General features: G+C 41.4%; 1 protein-coding gene across 12 annotated transcripts in view; it reads right to left on the bottom strand.

Moving 5' to 3' along the window:
• The window catches only part of NAV2 (neuron navigator 2), a 696386-nt gene that overhangs the window by 64360 nt on the left and 614976 nt on the right, over nt 1–17050 (bottom strand). For all 12 annotated transcript variants that reach the window (XM_075927729.1, XM_075927722.1, XM_075927724.1 and 9 more), the window contains one exon: nt 7817–7955. In XM_075927729.1, the coding sequence (XP_075783844.1) occupies nt 7817–7955 (139 nt within the window). The remainder of the gene's footprint in view (nt 1–7816; nt 7956–17050) is intronic.

The following is a 17050-nucleotide window of genomic DNA, read 5'->3' as shown; positions in this document are numbered from 1 at the left end:
CTACTTTCCTATCTCTTGTCTGGCAATTTGATCTCTAGAGCACAGAGAGGTGGCTTTTTGCAAGACTGAAAGAGGCAGAATGCTGTTAGTTTTAATCTAACCCATTAGAAAGACACCCAAGAACTGGAGAGAAATGAAACCCCATGATACCACTTTCAAAAACATTAAAATCAATTAAATCCACAAAGAAAATCAGTTCAGAATTTGCACTGAAGCACCTCTTCCTTTTTGATATTTTGTCAATCTGACTGCACCTCCCATTTATAAAATCAGATACTTTATAGAGAATTCTACAACCATTATGTTTAAGGCTGGAATTTTCCCCTGAACAAACCATAGCCAAACTCTGGACAACTCTTTCAATACCATTATATTATCCTATATATTTGCTACCCCATACTTCACTTTCCTTCCCTTTATCAATGATTATTAAGAGATACATCTATTAAAAAATCCTCTTACTGAATTAGATTTCCCCTGCCAAACTTATTTTGTGAAAAACAATTGAAAGATTGTAATATTTACAACCAACTATAAAAGCTGAGCACCACCCACTTATTGAAGAATGTGGACTCCAGACCTGGAAAAAATAGCCATAGCTAAGGTTACTCTCTAATCACAGCATCTTTCTGGAGGCAGCAGTCAATCCACAGTTGCTTGTGTCTCGCCCAATGAGTTGTGCGGGAGGCTAACTAAGGCCTCTTCTTGCAACCTGCTGAAAAGTTCTTTCATCCCATTGGCCTCAGGGGAGATGCGGGTGGTCAGAACTTTGTATTAGGCTTTCAGGCACTTTGAAAGACCTGGTCTTATCTTGCCCACGAGCTTTTTTAAAAAAAATACACTGAGATATTGAGGAATCAGCAAAGTGGCAAAATGATATACAGAGAAAAAGTGCATTATGGTGTAATATGCTCTCTGCAAGATTTAACATTTGATTTTGAACCCCATTTCCCTGAGTCTATCTTTGGTTTTATAATTTATTTTCTTTTATTACTAAGTTGGATCTCTAATATTATGAGTGAAGGATCTGTTGTTTTTTGTTTAATTTCTTTTGCCTTTTACTGTGATATTTTAAAAAGATCAAGAAAAAAATAACCTAAGTGTTCAATATCATAAATAGTAAAGGTTCATTTTGTATGAAACAGTTGGAAACTTTTTTTGGGGGGGGGGGTGATTAGCCCATTAAATGATAAAGTGCTTGAAGGTCTAGTGCTGGACTACAGATTCAGAGACTGTTTTATTGTTGGTGCTTTCTACTTGCCATTCTTCTTATATCCCTCTCAGACAGATACAAGATTTAGGGATTACAGGTTGCTGCTCTAAACTTTGTGAAGCTTTGTCATAAACCAATAGAATCTGGCTATACCGCTCTGCGTACTTCACTACAACATAGCTTCACTTAATCACAGCCTACCTTTATCTGTCTCTTACAAAGCAAAAATGAAACCAACAAACCCCAGCCTATCACTACCACTCCCTCTTCTTCCTGTGTATACTACTCCCTGTGCATTGTCTAATCATTTTCTATTTACCCTACAAGCCTTCCAGAATAGGTCTTATCTACTTGTCTCTGAAATGCTTAGCACAGATTTGGATGCCTACTGACAAATGTTCCTTTACTTTAAACTTCCCAGGGTTTGCCTTTAGGAAGAAAAGATTTAAAATTTCACCAACAAAGAGAAAGAGCAGAGAGCATAAGAGCAAGTTTTCTGAGGGCGTAGCAGCTTAGTTCTCTTCAACTTTATTTGATGCAACTATTGTACCACATCTGCAAGCATCACCCTTCCCTGGTATTTATACTTTGAAAATCCACTTTTTCCAAAACTTATCCAGAGATGCTGTGGTGTCATGTCAGACAATGAAAACAGCACAGAAACGTTGCTGAGGCCAGACCCCCAACACAAAGAAACTTACCATCACAACATCAGCTGAATGCAGCTGTTTGATAGACGTAAGGCACACAGGACATAATAAGCGAATAAGGACTATCAAGTGGCAGGGAGCAAGCTTAACTGATTGATGAAACTCTTAGGATTTGTCTACAGTATCAAGGTTTGTCACCAAAAACTGCCCTTCGGCAACAAAACAGTGAGAGTGTACATACTGTGATGTGACTCTTGTCAGGAAAAATGGTTGGTTTCTGACACAAAATACATCCATCCCCATGACTTTTTTCTTTTACTTTCCTTTTATTGTTGACTTTTTTCTTTTACTTTCCTTTTATTGTTGACAAAGAGCTGGCTTAGGGTACGTCTAGACTACATGGCTCTGTCACCAGAGGCATGTAGATTAGGCTACCAGACATAGGAAAATGAAGCGGCGATTTAAATAATCGCCGCTTCATTTAAATTTACATGGCTGCCGCGCTGAGCCGACAAACAGTTCATCCCAGGAGGCATACCTGGGTGGTCGACAAATACCTTTGATGTCGACACCCGCGTATCCAGACTATCACGCTGAGCCGACAAACAGCTGATCAGCTGTTTGTCGGCTCAGTGCGGCAGCCATTTAAATTTAAATGAAGCGGCGATTATTTAAATCGCCGCTTCATTTTCCTATGTCTGATAGCCTAATCTACATGCCTCTGGCGACAGACATCACTCCTTCTTTGATCACTTTAATTGGCCTCCAGGAAGTGTCCCACAATGTCCATGCTCACCGCTATGGTCAACAGTTTGAATACTGCTGCCCTGCAGCCAGGTAAACAACAACCAGCCCCTCCTCCTTGCAAGCCCTGGGAATTTTAAATTCCATTTCCTGATGGTTGGCTTGGTGTGGAGAGGATTCGTCGCAGCTTCCCAGGTGACCATAGTTGGCCATCACACCAAACGCTCTCCCACTTGGACCACGGAGAAGCTGTTGGATCAGATCAGTATATGGGGAGAGGAGTCTGTGTAGTCCCAGCTGCACCTGACCCACAGGAATTGGGATATTTCTCGCAGCTTGTGTGACGAGGGTTATGATTGGGATGCACAGCAAAGATTAAGGAGTTGAGGCAGGTGTACCATAAGGCAAGGGAAACAAACTGTCATTCTGGTGCTGCACCTAAGACCTAGCTTTTCTATAAGGAGCTGAATGCTATCCTCAGTAGTGACCACCACCAAGAACCATGTGGATAATGCATAGGGCATGGATGTGGTGGCAAGAGCACCTAACCTAGAGGACAAAGTTACTGAAAAATAGGTGGAGCTAGATGAGGATGTGCAGTTCCCAGTGTGGTCACCTGATGAGGCAGCAGCCACGAACTGTTCTCCACTCCCAAGGTGCCTTGCCAGTCTCAGGAGTTACTCTCCAGAGGACAGGAAGCAGAAAATAAAACACAGGGTACATGGCTCTTGCGTCTGTAGTGCAGATGTGGGTTTAGGTTGTAGAAAAGTGGGAGGCTGGCTGTATTTCTGAAAGCTGGACTATTCCCTGGGTAGCTAATCAGTGTAGCAGAACAGTGTGTTGATGAACACCAAGACTTTATACAAATTCTCCAGAGAGTTCTCTAGGAAAGTTTCCTGAAGTTACTTGTTAATCGTCTGTCACAGGTGGTGTGGCAGTGCAGCTTTGTTCCTTCTCCCATTGTAAGTTACTATGCCATGCCATTCTGCAATCACTTATGCAGGGACGAAAGCAGCACACAGGGGAGCTACATATAGAGCAGTGTGAGCCACAAACATGCACTAGTTGTACCCTGATTTTCCTGCTTCCTCTCATCAGTGAGATGTTTGCTACAATGATCACTGCCTGTAGAAAAATGTGGGATAATCCTGAAATTACTTCCATGTAAAGATCCACCATGAGCCCTGCAAAGACGCTATGTTCTTTTGTCTGTATACAAACCTCCCTGCCCCAACAACTCTCATCATGCTTGCAGAGCTGTGTGCCTGGCAAGAGTCAATGAGAAAGCAACTGGTGTGTTGCTAAAGGTGCGTAGAAGATAAATATTTCTAACAATCCACTTTGAATCCACGTACAGGCATTTTAATCGTTTTCTTAGGTATACGATTCCATGCACACGGGCTGCACCAGGGAAGCAACTCCGCAACGGCTATGTTACTGCTGCTCAGTGCCAAAATACTTCCTCAAAGCCTCCCTGATTTCAATTACTGTCCTTTTGGACTTCTCTGACAGCCCTAGTATCTGGCTGCTCAAACTCAGCACCCAAATGCTCTACCTCAGGACTCCATTCCTGACCAAACAGTTCATCCTTACAAACACAGAGATTGTGCAAAGTGCAGCATGCCACTATGACCACAGGAATATTATCCTCACTAAGGTCTAATTTGCCATAAAGGCCCCTCTAGCGCAACTTAAATCTGCCAAAGATATATTTGACTGTCACGTGGCATCTATTCAGCTTGTTGTTAAAATTCTCCTTACTGCTGTCCTATGTAAGGTTTCACGTGTCAGGGCTGTAAGGGGCATGTGTAATCCTTCAGGATCACTGTGGACATTTCCATATCTCCCACTGTAACCTTGTGCTCTGGAAAGAAAGGCTCTGCTTGACGTTTTCTGTACAGGCCAGTGTTCCTGAAGATGCGCGCCCTTCTAGACCGGCCCTTGTTGATGTTAGGGAAACAATGGTGATCCAGAAGTACCTGCAACACTAAGGAGAACTACCCCTTTCTATTGACGTATGCTTTTGCAAGGCGGGCTGGTGCTAATATTGAATGTGTGCACCATCTATCACCATTCCACAGTTAGGGGAAATCCATCTCTTCAAAGCCGCCCCCCTATTTCATGTGCATTTCTCAGAATCATGGTGCTTTGTAGCAGGATGTGATCTACTGCTCTACACACTTGCATTAATGCAGCTCCAATCATTGATTTCACCACTCCAAATTAATTTGTGACTGACCGGTCAGAGTCTGAAGTTGCCAGCTTCCAGACAGAAATTGCCACATGCTTCTCTATGGAGAGGACAGCTTTCATTCTTGTGTTCTTGCACCACAGGTCTGGGGCCAGCTCAGCACACAGCTCTAGAAAGGTGACTTTTCACATCTGAAAGTTTTGTTGCCACTGCTCTTCATCCCACCCCTGCATGACAATGAGATCCCACCATTCAGTGCTGGTTTTCTGAAATCCAAACTCTGCACTCCCTTAAACAGATGTTGTAAGACCACAACTAGCTTAAAAGCTATGAACCTGTGACATGGGGACCAAAGCAGTAGGCTGTGAAGATCTCTGTGCCAGATCTTTGTGGCTAACAACATAGAAGAAAAAAATATGGACAGGCAAAGACCATAATACATGAGTCTAAAGAAAAAATACAAGAGGGGGCAGAGTGGGTGGTGAATACGTAACACTCCACTTTCATAGGCTGCTGCATTAGTTTCAAGTCCAGTCCCAAACTAAGCATGATTCTCACAGTCAAAGCCTATTTACTTGTTCCGCGTTGGTCAAATTAGGATTTGGCTTTTAAGAGATTAAATAAAGTCTTTTGTGAATAATAATTTGCAGTTAACAGCACCTTTCGTTTAAGGGCAGCAGAACACTTTACAGAAATTCTTTACAATTTAAATATTTTTGTGAGGTAGTCTTATAATTCTTTCAGGCAGGCATTAGCAAATAGGTAAACTGAGCAAGGAGCAGTTAAATTAGGACACTGACAGTAAAAAGCAGAATTGTAAATATAACCCACGTATCCTGGTGTTACCAAGGAGCCCTTAATGCCAACAGGGAAGTGGGTTAACAGGAACTCATTCTGGTTCACCGACGAGTGTCATGGGAGGTCTCAGTGAAAAGTGGTGTCACACTGGTCATAGATATCATCACCAAAAGTATGTTCTTACAGTATATACCAAAGGGGAACAGCAGATTTCCCTCCAGACAAGAGGTAAGAAATGTGTGTCTCTTTTTTAGGATGTATATTAAGCTTACACAATGGATGCCTATTTACATACAAAGTCAAATGTTCATAAAAAGAGATGAAATCAACAGGAAAGGAGCATATCAGAAAAAACAAGCCATGAATAAAGACAATGAACTTTGGCTGTATTTCTAAAAGACCAAAAAAAAAAAAATTGTGCACCTATTGAATGGACAGCACATTTGCATTCATGAAAACAGAGGCATAGTCAATCTTGGTTGAAAACACTGAAGTGAACTTTGGGTGAGATAATCCTTCTTTACTAGTAATTTCACTTGTTACTTAAGTTTAGCCTCTAGAAAGCATATAATGATTTTGTTTATATATAACCATTTGATTCCAATATCCTTATTCACTAGCTCTTCAATCTCTAGTCTTTGATAATAAATTTAATCTTATTTTTCATTAAAACTATTTGTAAATTCTCTAGTATTAAGCAAAGACATGGTCCTAAGTTGCATCATACAATCAAGGATTGTATACTGTTCCTTTGAGAACAGTGAACCTGGTATTTTTATGAATGTTCAGTGGACAAGGAACTGGACACTACAGGGAATGCTTTGGAGATGGCTCAGAGATTAGTGTGGCGCACATACTAATATGTAAAGAGGGAGCAGGGCCTGTGGGAATTTATAAGGTAGTTCTTATGTTGCCAGAGGCAAGTGGATTCAGGGACCTGACCTATGGCTGGCACCAACAAGGCTGCCGGATGCTTATGGACAGATGCTGGCAAGGTGCCTCACAACCCTGATGAGCATCACTATTCCAATCACTAAATTGTAAAACCTGTGTGAGTTTTGGTCCCTATTGTTCTACACTTGCATTTGCTGGGGTGCTAGAAAGGTTATGGGAGAACAGGAAGTAAGTTTGGTAGTTCTATCAGATTGTGATCTCTTAAGAGATAATTTATTAGAATCTGACCCACTAAGAGGTGTGAGCCAAACTGGGTCACCTACTACTGACTAATATTTTGCATTAAAATAAAGACTAAAAAGCAGTTAAGGTCCCAGAGCACTTTGCCACCTCTAAACCTGCTCTCAATAGAGGCTGAGCACCTGCAACCATCCAGTGAAATCAACGGAAGAAATGGGGGCTCAGCCTCTCTCAGCATCAGCTCCAAATAAGTACAACATCATTGAAGTGCCACTTTGATGCAGAGGACAGCAGGCAAACTAGCACAGCACACACTTCAGAGCAGTTGTGAGAAACAATATGTCTGTCCTCTTTTAAATCACAAAAAGTCCCTTTAAAGTGACCTTCCTATTAGCAAATATCAGAAATTCTTATTTGAACATTATGTTTACACCAAATACTCTCCAGAAATCATACTTGTGCACACATGGCACAATGTACTTTGATGCAAGAGAGAATGAAGTGTACTGCTGAACAGATAAAAAAGAATTAAAGAGAAAAGGAACACTGAAAAATGAAACTGCCATTCCAAAGTAGGGAGTCTGTTTTAAAAAAAAGGAAAGGAAAATAATGTTTGGAGCGGTTACAAAAAGAGTAGAGAAAAAGTGATGAATTGGGCCACTCTTAATTCTTTGGGTAGAAACTAGCCCCACTGATTTTAGTGGGACTACCTATGTGGTAGGGAGCTGATGAACATTAGTAAATGAGGTATAATTGAGGCTGTAAAGCTGAAAGTGCTGAGAATAAAATATTAAACATTGATCAAGACAAATTCTGACAGCAGGAGTTTGTTATTTTATTTCTGGTCAGGTTTCCAACAATTTCAGCATGAGTTGCTAAAAAGCTGTAAAGAAGCCAAATATCACAGTCTAGGGTTACTATTATAAGAAATGTGCTGATGTATTTCATTCTTTGCTTCAAGTAAACACTGACCTATTGAAAGGGTGAAGTAAGAGATATGTTTATTCACTTAAAGGAACTGTTTCTATTGCTTAGGGAGAATAACAACTCTACCAATGTATGGCTCAAAGGAAACAGAAATCTTACCTGGGCATCTATGTTTTTACGGGAGGAGGCAGGGGTGTTGGCATAGGAACTGATGGAAGAACTAGTGTTAATGTCATCAGTGCTGAGGTTATCTATGGTGTCACTGATCCCACTGCTGACCGAGCTGCTGTCATCCCAGCTGTGGAAAGAAGCACATGTTTTATATCCAAGCAAGTCAACACTATAGCCATTGAGGACTCAAAAAATACAAAAGTGATAAAACTAAGTTTCCAAATGACAGTTATTCAAAGTGCAACTTTTGACTGATATCATGTTGCTCTCCTTGATGACTTACTTTCCAGTGGATATTATATTAAATACTATAGATGATTCATTTTATGATCACCTATTCTGCACTAGCAATAACACCTGCTACCAGGATACTGGCTCAGCTCCCAGTTTGTATAGCAAAACAGAATTTAAACTAAACATCACTCCTTACTCTCTCAGTCCCCAAAGAGAAGTGGTATGTTTAAGAAGACCCTGCTTGACAGATGAAGCAGGACTTAGCTGAATCATCAATTGGGACAAGAATTTAAATTCAGTGGCAAAATTAATTTTTGAGCAAACTTCTGAACTCTGTTTACTAGCTGAACTTGGATAACATGTTATCCTCTTCCATCACCAGCACTAGCACCATCAGCATCTAGTTATATTGTGTATGGTTGTTAAACAGGGTAAAGAGACAGAAATTTATTTAGAAATAGCCGCCTGGTGATAGTTCTTAAAGCTTTAATCAAAGAATGCATTTTACATTCAAACTCCTACCAGCTAGGTAACACAATAGCGTATTATTTAGGACTAGATTTTCCAGCACATGATAGCTGCAGCTTTCCCCCTCAAATGTGAAAGACACAACTGGAAGATTAGCACAGAAAAAAAATAACACGACTGCACGGTAATAACAGACAAAGAAAAAATTCTAACACCGAGACAGACATGCTACTCTTAATGTGCACTTAAACTAAACTGCTCAAGTAACGATTTACAAATTAATATAAATAAAACTGCTCAAATAAAGATTTACAAATTAGTATAGTTTCTTCTCCAAGGATAATAAAACCCCATTTGAATAACTGTCCTACAGGCACCTCTCCAAATATACCTTTGGAACTCTTTCAGTCTAGTGGTAAATACACATTTCACAAAATTTATAAACAAAATTTCAGACAAAACAGCTAGCTGTAAAGAAGCCTAAGTATCTATGGCAATTCTTCTCCAGCTACCTTAGAATATGATCTACAGACTTAGAGAAATCCAATCTCCCATTTCTCTTACACTTCCCCATTTGCTTTCAAGTACTGTATTTGCTAAGACCACTCAGGGTTGTTGAACCATCACTTACAAATGGATACACAGGACACATATTTGCTTCTTTTTTCATTATAAATATGTACACACCCCCAAAGACCAGTGGGGTTGTAGCGGAATGGGGGCTAGATTTTCCTAGATTTTCCTCTATTATATTCTCAGCTCTGCCACTGACTTTTTGTATAAACTTTGGCAACCACTTCCATCATGTGCTTCACGTACCCTATTTGTGTATGCAAAGGTACTTTTCTAGTGTTTTGTAATAAAGTTGAAAATAATATCTTTTCAAAATGCTTTTTGTTCAGAGTATATAAAACAAGCATTTAAACTTACAAGAAAAAGGATTTGCAAACTTGGACTAGCTTGTCTCCTGTGCATATTAAGAAAAGTTAATCTGAATAAACTGAAAAATATGCATTTAAAGTGGATTGGTTAATCCACAATAAATCCCAGTGTGGAACATCTCATTTGGAATTGAAGTGCCCTTAATTTTAGTTTAGTTTAACTGCTATATTCATACTTATTGATTTGAATCAATTTTCCTGAGCATCCCCCAAGTAGCCAAGCCCTGAGTTTTGGAAACACACAATTTAAGAAGTATGCAAGACTTTGAATCTTAAATTCTACCATCCTGAGTCGAAAGGACAACAGAAGTTCATAAATTTGGTTCTGCTATTGTTTAAAAGTGTAAGTGCTTCCATTACAGCCAGCCAGATTGGGAAAGAAATCCTGGGTGTGGTTATGTAAATACACTTCACTCAGGTTGCTTAGGCCTGTGAGATATTTAATTGTTAGAATGGTGTTTCTCCCATTGTAATCAATTTCACTGTTGTGAGGGGCTCACAAACTGTGTTAACAGTAAATGCAGGAATTGTGAGATATAATCCCCAGTGCTTGCAGTTATTGTGGGAATGCACAATGCAGGAAAGTCAGACTGTGTTTAACTCAGTTAGAAGGAGAGACTCTGTCAGTGTAAATACACTTGGACGGACAGAGACTGCTCTTTCAGACCCCTATAGATTAAGCTGGGGAGGGAGTCAATAAGTTGCATGCCCCTCAGGCATGAGCTGCGGTCTCTTTTGTATGTAAATGTGCTCCAGTGGATGCTGGAATCTCTTGTGGCTGGACTGTGCTTTGGGCCAAGAGCTGCAATCATTGAGAGCTGAGATCACTAGGTTTGGCCCAGAGCCAAATCCACCATAAGCCAGCAGAAGATGCAACGAGCTGCCAGCACGGTGGCAATGGAAAGGTGTAAGGAGAAGCCAGCAGAGCGGTGGCAGTGAGGGGCGATGAATGGCCAGCAGGGCGGCGCCAGAGAACAGCAAGCAGGTAGATGGCAAGTGACCAGCGGAGTGGGTGAGATGCCTCCCCAGCTCAGTATGGGAAGTGAACTCTGTAGATGGATCGCTGAACTCTGGTCTGCCCTGAATAAAGGCAGCGACTGAGAGGGGTGCAGAGAAGGGTTGGGCATGTGAAGGGAACATCACTGCTTGGCTTGAGCGCGAGAGAGGAAAAGGACACTGCCCAACCTACTTGAGCTGGGGTGTTTACTCGTGGTTTTGGTTATGAACTCTTGTTTGTGATGTTTTCCTATGGACTCTCTCTGTGGTGTTTTCCCAAATTAATGCCATGTTATTTCGCACCCCTTTTATTAAAGGCTTCTTTTCTACACTCAGACTCTGTGCTTGCAAGTGGAGACGCACTGCCTCCCAGAGGTGCCCAAGGGTGATCTGTGAATTTCCCAGGTCACCGCGTGGGGCTTGAGTCAGTTCTGTGTGGCATGGATGGAGAGGAACCCCATGTTATTGAACCCAACCCTGGCAGCTGCTGGTGCTAACTGGGAGAAGGGTTACAGAAGATGGTTTTTCCCTAGGGCTAGTTTAATCTGGTTGTATTCTGAAGAAGTACTTAGCAATAGAAAAACAAAGATAAAAACGTTTTACATTAAATCTAAGAATCCTTGGCATGTAACACACACACACCCAAAAGATCCTACAACAGTTGTATCACAAATGCTGTTTTCTAGTACTCCTTGTAATAAACCACAGCTCATTATGTTGGACCAAACAGCATTCACATACTCCAATAGGCGCTTATTCAGCAAGACACTTAAGCATGTACCTAATTTTAAATACCCGAATAACCCTATTGACATCAGTCAGTTCCCTTGACTTCAATTAGCCTGTTTCCATACTTACTGTGAGGCACGTGACTGCTGAACTGGAGTCACAATGCTGATGAACAGAGTCAGAAACATGCATGTGAATGTACTGGCAGATGTGGCTTTAAACAGAGCCTGCAAAGTACATTAGTTTAAACCTCTGTTTTACTTAAATTTGTAATACACTAATGGAGGAAGTTCACCATTTAAAGTTTATTAAAAAAATGCTACTTCATTACTAATTAAAAATAAACATGGAACTGCCATGTATGTGGGGCCCAGAGCTAAAATATTTTGCATTTTGCCTGCCAACAGCCAAAGTTACACTAATCTTGGAAAATGCTGACAACACCAGTCAATGGTACTGATGCACAAGCAAAGCTATTTGGACAGGCTAAGATGCTATATAAGCTAAAATCACCACATCAATTTCAGCATTTACTTAAGAGTACTTCAGAATGGGGGAAAATCCGTCTTTAACAAAACAGTAAAAAGTAAAATCTGCACAACATACATCTCAGTATCATCAGGAGGAGGATTCATTTGATCCAATTAAAACATATGCATGCACATTTTAACCTCTTTTTTCAATCCAGCATAGGTAAGCATTATTCATCTAATACATTAGAGAAATAATATTATGGTATTACACAGTATATAATATATCCTACATTTTGCACTGAACGTTTTCATATCATGGGGTCATAAAAAACAGCACTCCAAAAAAATTTATCAATCAAATCAATGTGTAACCCCCCTGCAAGGGCAGGATATACTCTCCTCATAGAGAACATAATCAGTTACCTAAATTATATTTGTCCATTTCATGTTGTTTCTTTACAAGATGCTCCAACCACATAAATTAGTTCACATTATTACCTTGTCTTGATGGTTAAAGCCAAAAGGGAGGAAGCAGAAAAGGGAAATCACACAGCCCTCACAATTACAGCATTCCTGGCGCTCTGAGCCATGATAACTTCTTTGTAATTTAGCTGGTGCAATTAATAATTTCTGATGTCAGCAAAAGTGAACTCAGCCATAACACAAGGCTGGAGCCTTTGGGCTTTCCTTCATCCACTTGGTCACTCAACTGAAACTCTTCTTTGATACTCAAAATTACATATACTCTCAGAAGTATATTCATTTCAACCTTTTACTCCATGTGCATGGGGGTAGCACAGCAATGCTCTCAAAGGAGATCAGCACAACTTAAAACATGTTAAAGTGTAAATGGGATCAAGCTATACTCTGAGATTTCAGATATTATACTGAATGAGATAAGAGACATCCACAGGATGTAGCAAGATCTTTGAGAGGCCTGGAGCTCTCAGAACTTGAATCACAGGGCAATCGAGTTTAAAGTACCTCCAGCTCATTTAGTTTCACTTCCTCTACATCACAGGCCACCATCACCACCCAAAACATTTGTATTATTTTGGACTGAATTAAGAAATAAGAAAAAAAGCACTACAAGCCACAAAAGACTAGACTATTATAGCAGCCGCTCACAACAGACCTGGACTGGCTGGAGTGGTACCCACCCAGAACAGGGGGTTGCTCCAGCCCTTTCCATGTCACAGGTGGGGGGCCACTTCAGCTCAGCCCATATTTAACCAGTTAACTGATTAAACGGGATTTTTACATCCCTAATTTGGGTGCAAAGTACCAGTCAGGATAAGGACTACATTGAGCGAGGAAAATACTTTATTATACCACTAATAATCGTTTTTGAAAGATGCTTTATTTGAAGTATCATCTATTTTCTGATGCGCTGAATTGAAAATAAAGTTAACAATGAATAGCCCAGAATCAACACAGCACTTGAATAATTTCATATGTAACATAAAACAAGAGTTTTTATAAACTTAAAAAACAACAAATGGTCTGGTAGCAATTTATAGACTAACAAAACATGCAGATGGTATCATGAGCTTTCGTGGGCACAGCCCTCTTCTTCAGATGACCGGAGTTTATGTCACTTTTGGAGTATGGGGGATGGTTCCTGTCAGGTGCCCAACTGTTGGCCTACCTCTCTCATACCTTACTCTGTTCCACTGTGTGGCTCAGCACCTTGTACACAACAAGCTAACCCAAGTGATAAGATAACTAAAGGCATATCTTCACTCGCCACGCTGGAGTTCAATGTTCTGGTATTCAGTTCAGAGGGTCTAGTACAGACCTGTAAATCGAAGCTGAGGTCAGCTCTGGCTAGTGTCTGTATTTCTCATAGTGGTGAGGAGTAAGGGAAGCCAAGCAGAACATTAGCATGCAGTGGAGATGGCACCAAGCTCGGCTTAAGGTAAGCTGACTCCAGTACGTGTTCAATGAAGCTGGGGGTGTGTACCTTAAGCCAACCTGTCCCTTACTTAGTCTCAAATCAAATTTCTTTTGTCAACAATGACACGACATTCTTTCCAGCTCTTTTAAAACTTGAGCAAGACCAGCCACTTACAGACTTTCTGTGCGCACAAGCAAGCACACACTGCCTAGGAGATTTTCATTCCATCTGAACTTGTCCCATGGAACCAGCCTTCTGAAATATTCTGAAGTTTCTCACGAAAAACTACTCTCCCAATGTCAGTTTTTACAGAAAATAATCTCACATTGGAGAACAGAACTTCAAAATGTAATATCACACTTTACTTGACTGTATTTTGAATCAAAGAATGATCAGCTAGTCACTGTATACAAACACTAAACTCTGCAACCAGAGACTACTGTATAAGTTGCAAACATTTGACTGGTGGAACTTGTTTTTTTGGCCATTATTCAACGCAACTGTGAAACTACACTGCCTTGGGGTTGGAGATAAATCAGCATGAGTGACTGTGTAGAATTAGGACTAACCCACAGCAAAATGAAAGGAACTCTGTAAAAAGTTTTTAGTCAGATATTAACTGTTGTCATACTTTAAAGTTCTTATATAAATACTTACACTGACCACTTTATTGTAGTTTCTGAGCAGCTAAGAGGGACTGATCCTGCAATTAGTGCACAGCCCTATGCCTCTGGGTCTGCTTGCACAGTACATTACATGATCAGAGCCTTAATTTAACCACCAGTGAATGCATAGAGCTTGATCTGCATCTTACACAATTTTCTTGCAATTCCATTAACTCCTTTGGAGTTACTCCTGATTTACATAAGTGGAAGTTGGAAGAATCAGAACTCTTATACCATTGCTGAAATCAAGGTTAAACTACTGACAATAAACAATCCCTATAAAATGTTATACTATACTTTTGTTTTAGTAACAGATAAATCCTTAGTTTTCAAAACAGTAAAAACAACAAATCCTGGCTGCAAATCAACAGTTTGTGCACACACATACAAACTCTGATCCAGTGTACACTTTGTGGAAATGGGTGGTGGACTGAGGAAGTCCACAGAGATTAAAGAGATATCAGCAACTGTTGTGTTCCCTAAGCCACAGCACTAAATTTTTGCATTCCTACCCCTTTACAACTGATCTGTAGAGTTTTTACCGTACTTAAGCTTTTCCATAATTATAGAGAGGGTGTAGGATATTCCCCATGGACACGTACGGGAGTTTCGCATGTGCACCACAACTGGTATTTGCCCTTTCTGTTTTATAAAAGTTCTTCTCTTCTCTTCAAATGGAGAAAATCAACAGTGTGAACACTCAGAGCTAAACGGGCAGGGCACATCTACATTGACTGGAGCAGAGTGGCTGGGCTAAGAAAGGTGCTCCAGGATGACTGATCAAAGCAATTCCCACAGTATTGAGAATTACCATTGCAGAATGTCAGACTATTCGTGTTACTATTTGTGATTGTCAGAATCTTTGGGTCTTTCTTTAGTTGGCCCTTGATTTTACCCCTGTCAAAGATCCAAAAGCTGACTCCTCCAGGATCACACAGAGCCCTCTTACGCTGTACTTGGGTGTTAATTCAATAATGACTCACTAGTGCTACTTATTGAAATATCAACAGAACTTCCTGATAAAATGCCTTCTGAACACCTAGATCTTCTCTGGAGGTCTCCCACCCAAGTACTAGCTCTGTACCTTATTTAGCTTGTGAAAACTTATAGGATCAAATCAGTATGAGAAACAGTTGAGAAAATTCTACTTCACAGATCAAGCAAGGATTGTCCATTAGAAATCCACATCTCTGATACAAAATAAAATATTGTCAGTAATGCAAAAGCATTTGCAATAAGGCCAAACGAACTGTATTCTGATAGTTTTGATATAAATCTACCATTAACATGTGACAGTAAAGAAACAAAAATATCCTCACATCCAACAAGTAGTCACATTCCATCACAGTGAGAGGTGATCCTATGAAAACTGAGATGGACAGAATAGCCAGTATAGTGGGAACAGCTCTGAGCATTATTATCCCAAGCTGGTGTTTCTGCTTACACTCAAACAGAGCAACATATATGCACATGAGAGTAGCACCATAACCTCACAGATAAGGCCACCCCCTTAGAGAGATGGATACTCCATACATTCACTTCACTCAAACCCATCTGGTAAGTGGCATGGTAGAATACAACCTCTTCCCCGTCACTCCTTTTTTTCCTCTCCTGCCTTTATATAGTATCGGAATGACAGCATGGGAAGTGTGGATCAGCATTCATGTTGCACTACCTGTCTGGGCTGGAGAAGCCAATAAGCCAACCATTGGACCAAATCAGTGATGAATCCTGGTCACATGCCATTTGAGGCATGTTATGCATATGCGAAGAAGAATGACAGCATTATACAGATTAAACCTCCCAAATCTGGGATTCTCTGGTCTGGCAACATCAGTAGTCTGGCAGGTATTGACCCGGAAAGTTGAGTATCCTCGCCGTCTGTCCGGTAAAATTTTTTAGAAAATACCGGACACCTAAAATGTCCAGTATTTTCTGATTTTTTTTCCTAGCCAGGAGGCAAAAATCCCGGATGATTACCAGGTTCCTCAGGGGAGCAGTCCGGTCCTGGTAGGGCCAAAAAGCCTCAAAAACATTTCTGAAAGGGGCCACACTGCTTTTTAAAAAAATTTTTTTTTTGCTTAACAACTCTCAGGGTCCTTCCCCCCCTTGCTTCGACAACTTTGGTCTCCCCGGTTGTTTTCCTCAAAGGAATTTTCCCCAGCGGTGTTTTTTTTGGGGGGCGGGGGGAAGGGAACGGTGTTCGGTATTTTTGGTTAAACCATCTGGCAACCCTAGCCAAGGCCACAAAAGTTGCTGGACTCAAGAGCCTTGGAGGTGGAAAGCAGGAACCCCTCGGGAGAATGCAGGGCTAGCCCCCACCCAGCTGGAGAATCTCTGGCACCAGCAAGACCAGGTGGTGAATGGGGAGTACCCGCCCCCACCAAGAACCCTTGGTGTCAGCCAGGGCAGGCAGAAAAGGGGGAGTCCCTACCCTGCCTAGGAAACCCCTTGCAGACTCAAGGCCAGGTGGTGACCAGGCAGCCACAGGGAAGCCTTTGTGAGAGCAAGACTGGCCCCAGCAATGGGCCCGGTACGGCTGGGCAGCCCCACCTGGGGAACCCCAGGAAACCCCCAGTGGCAGCAGGCTGGGCGGCCCCTGCTCGGGAACTCCCCAGCATTATCAGGGCCAGGTGGGGATGGGGAACCCCAGCCGGGGACCCCTGGAACCCCCGGTGCAGTGGGGCTAGGATGGCCAGGCAGCCACAATGGCAGGTGGTGAGCCTTGGCTGGGAACCCTGAGGAATTCCCAGCATCAGCGGGCAAGTGTTGTGTTCAGGTGCCCCCAGCAGGGGAACCCAGGGAACTCCCCAGCAGCA

This window comes from Pelodiscus sinensis, chromosome 4 (assembly GCF_049634645.1).
Source record: "Pelodiscus sinensis isolate JC-2024 chromosome 4, ASM4963464v1, whole genome shotgun sequence".
Lineage (NCBI taxonomy): Eukaryota > Metazoa > Chordata > Testudines > Trionychidae > Pelodiscus > Pelodiscus sinensis.
This window is presented reverse-complemented; position numbering and strand designations above follow the sequence as displayed.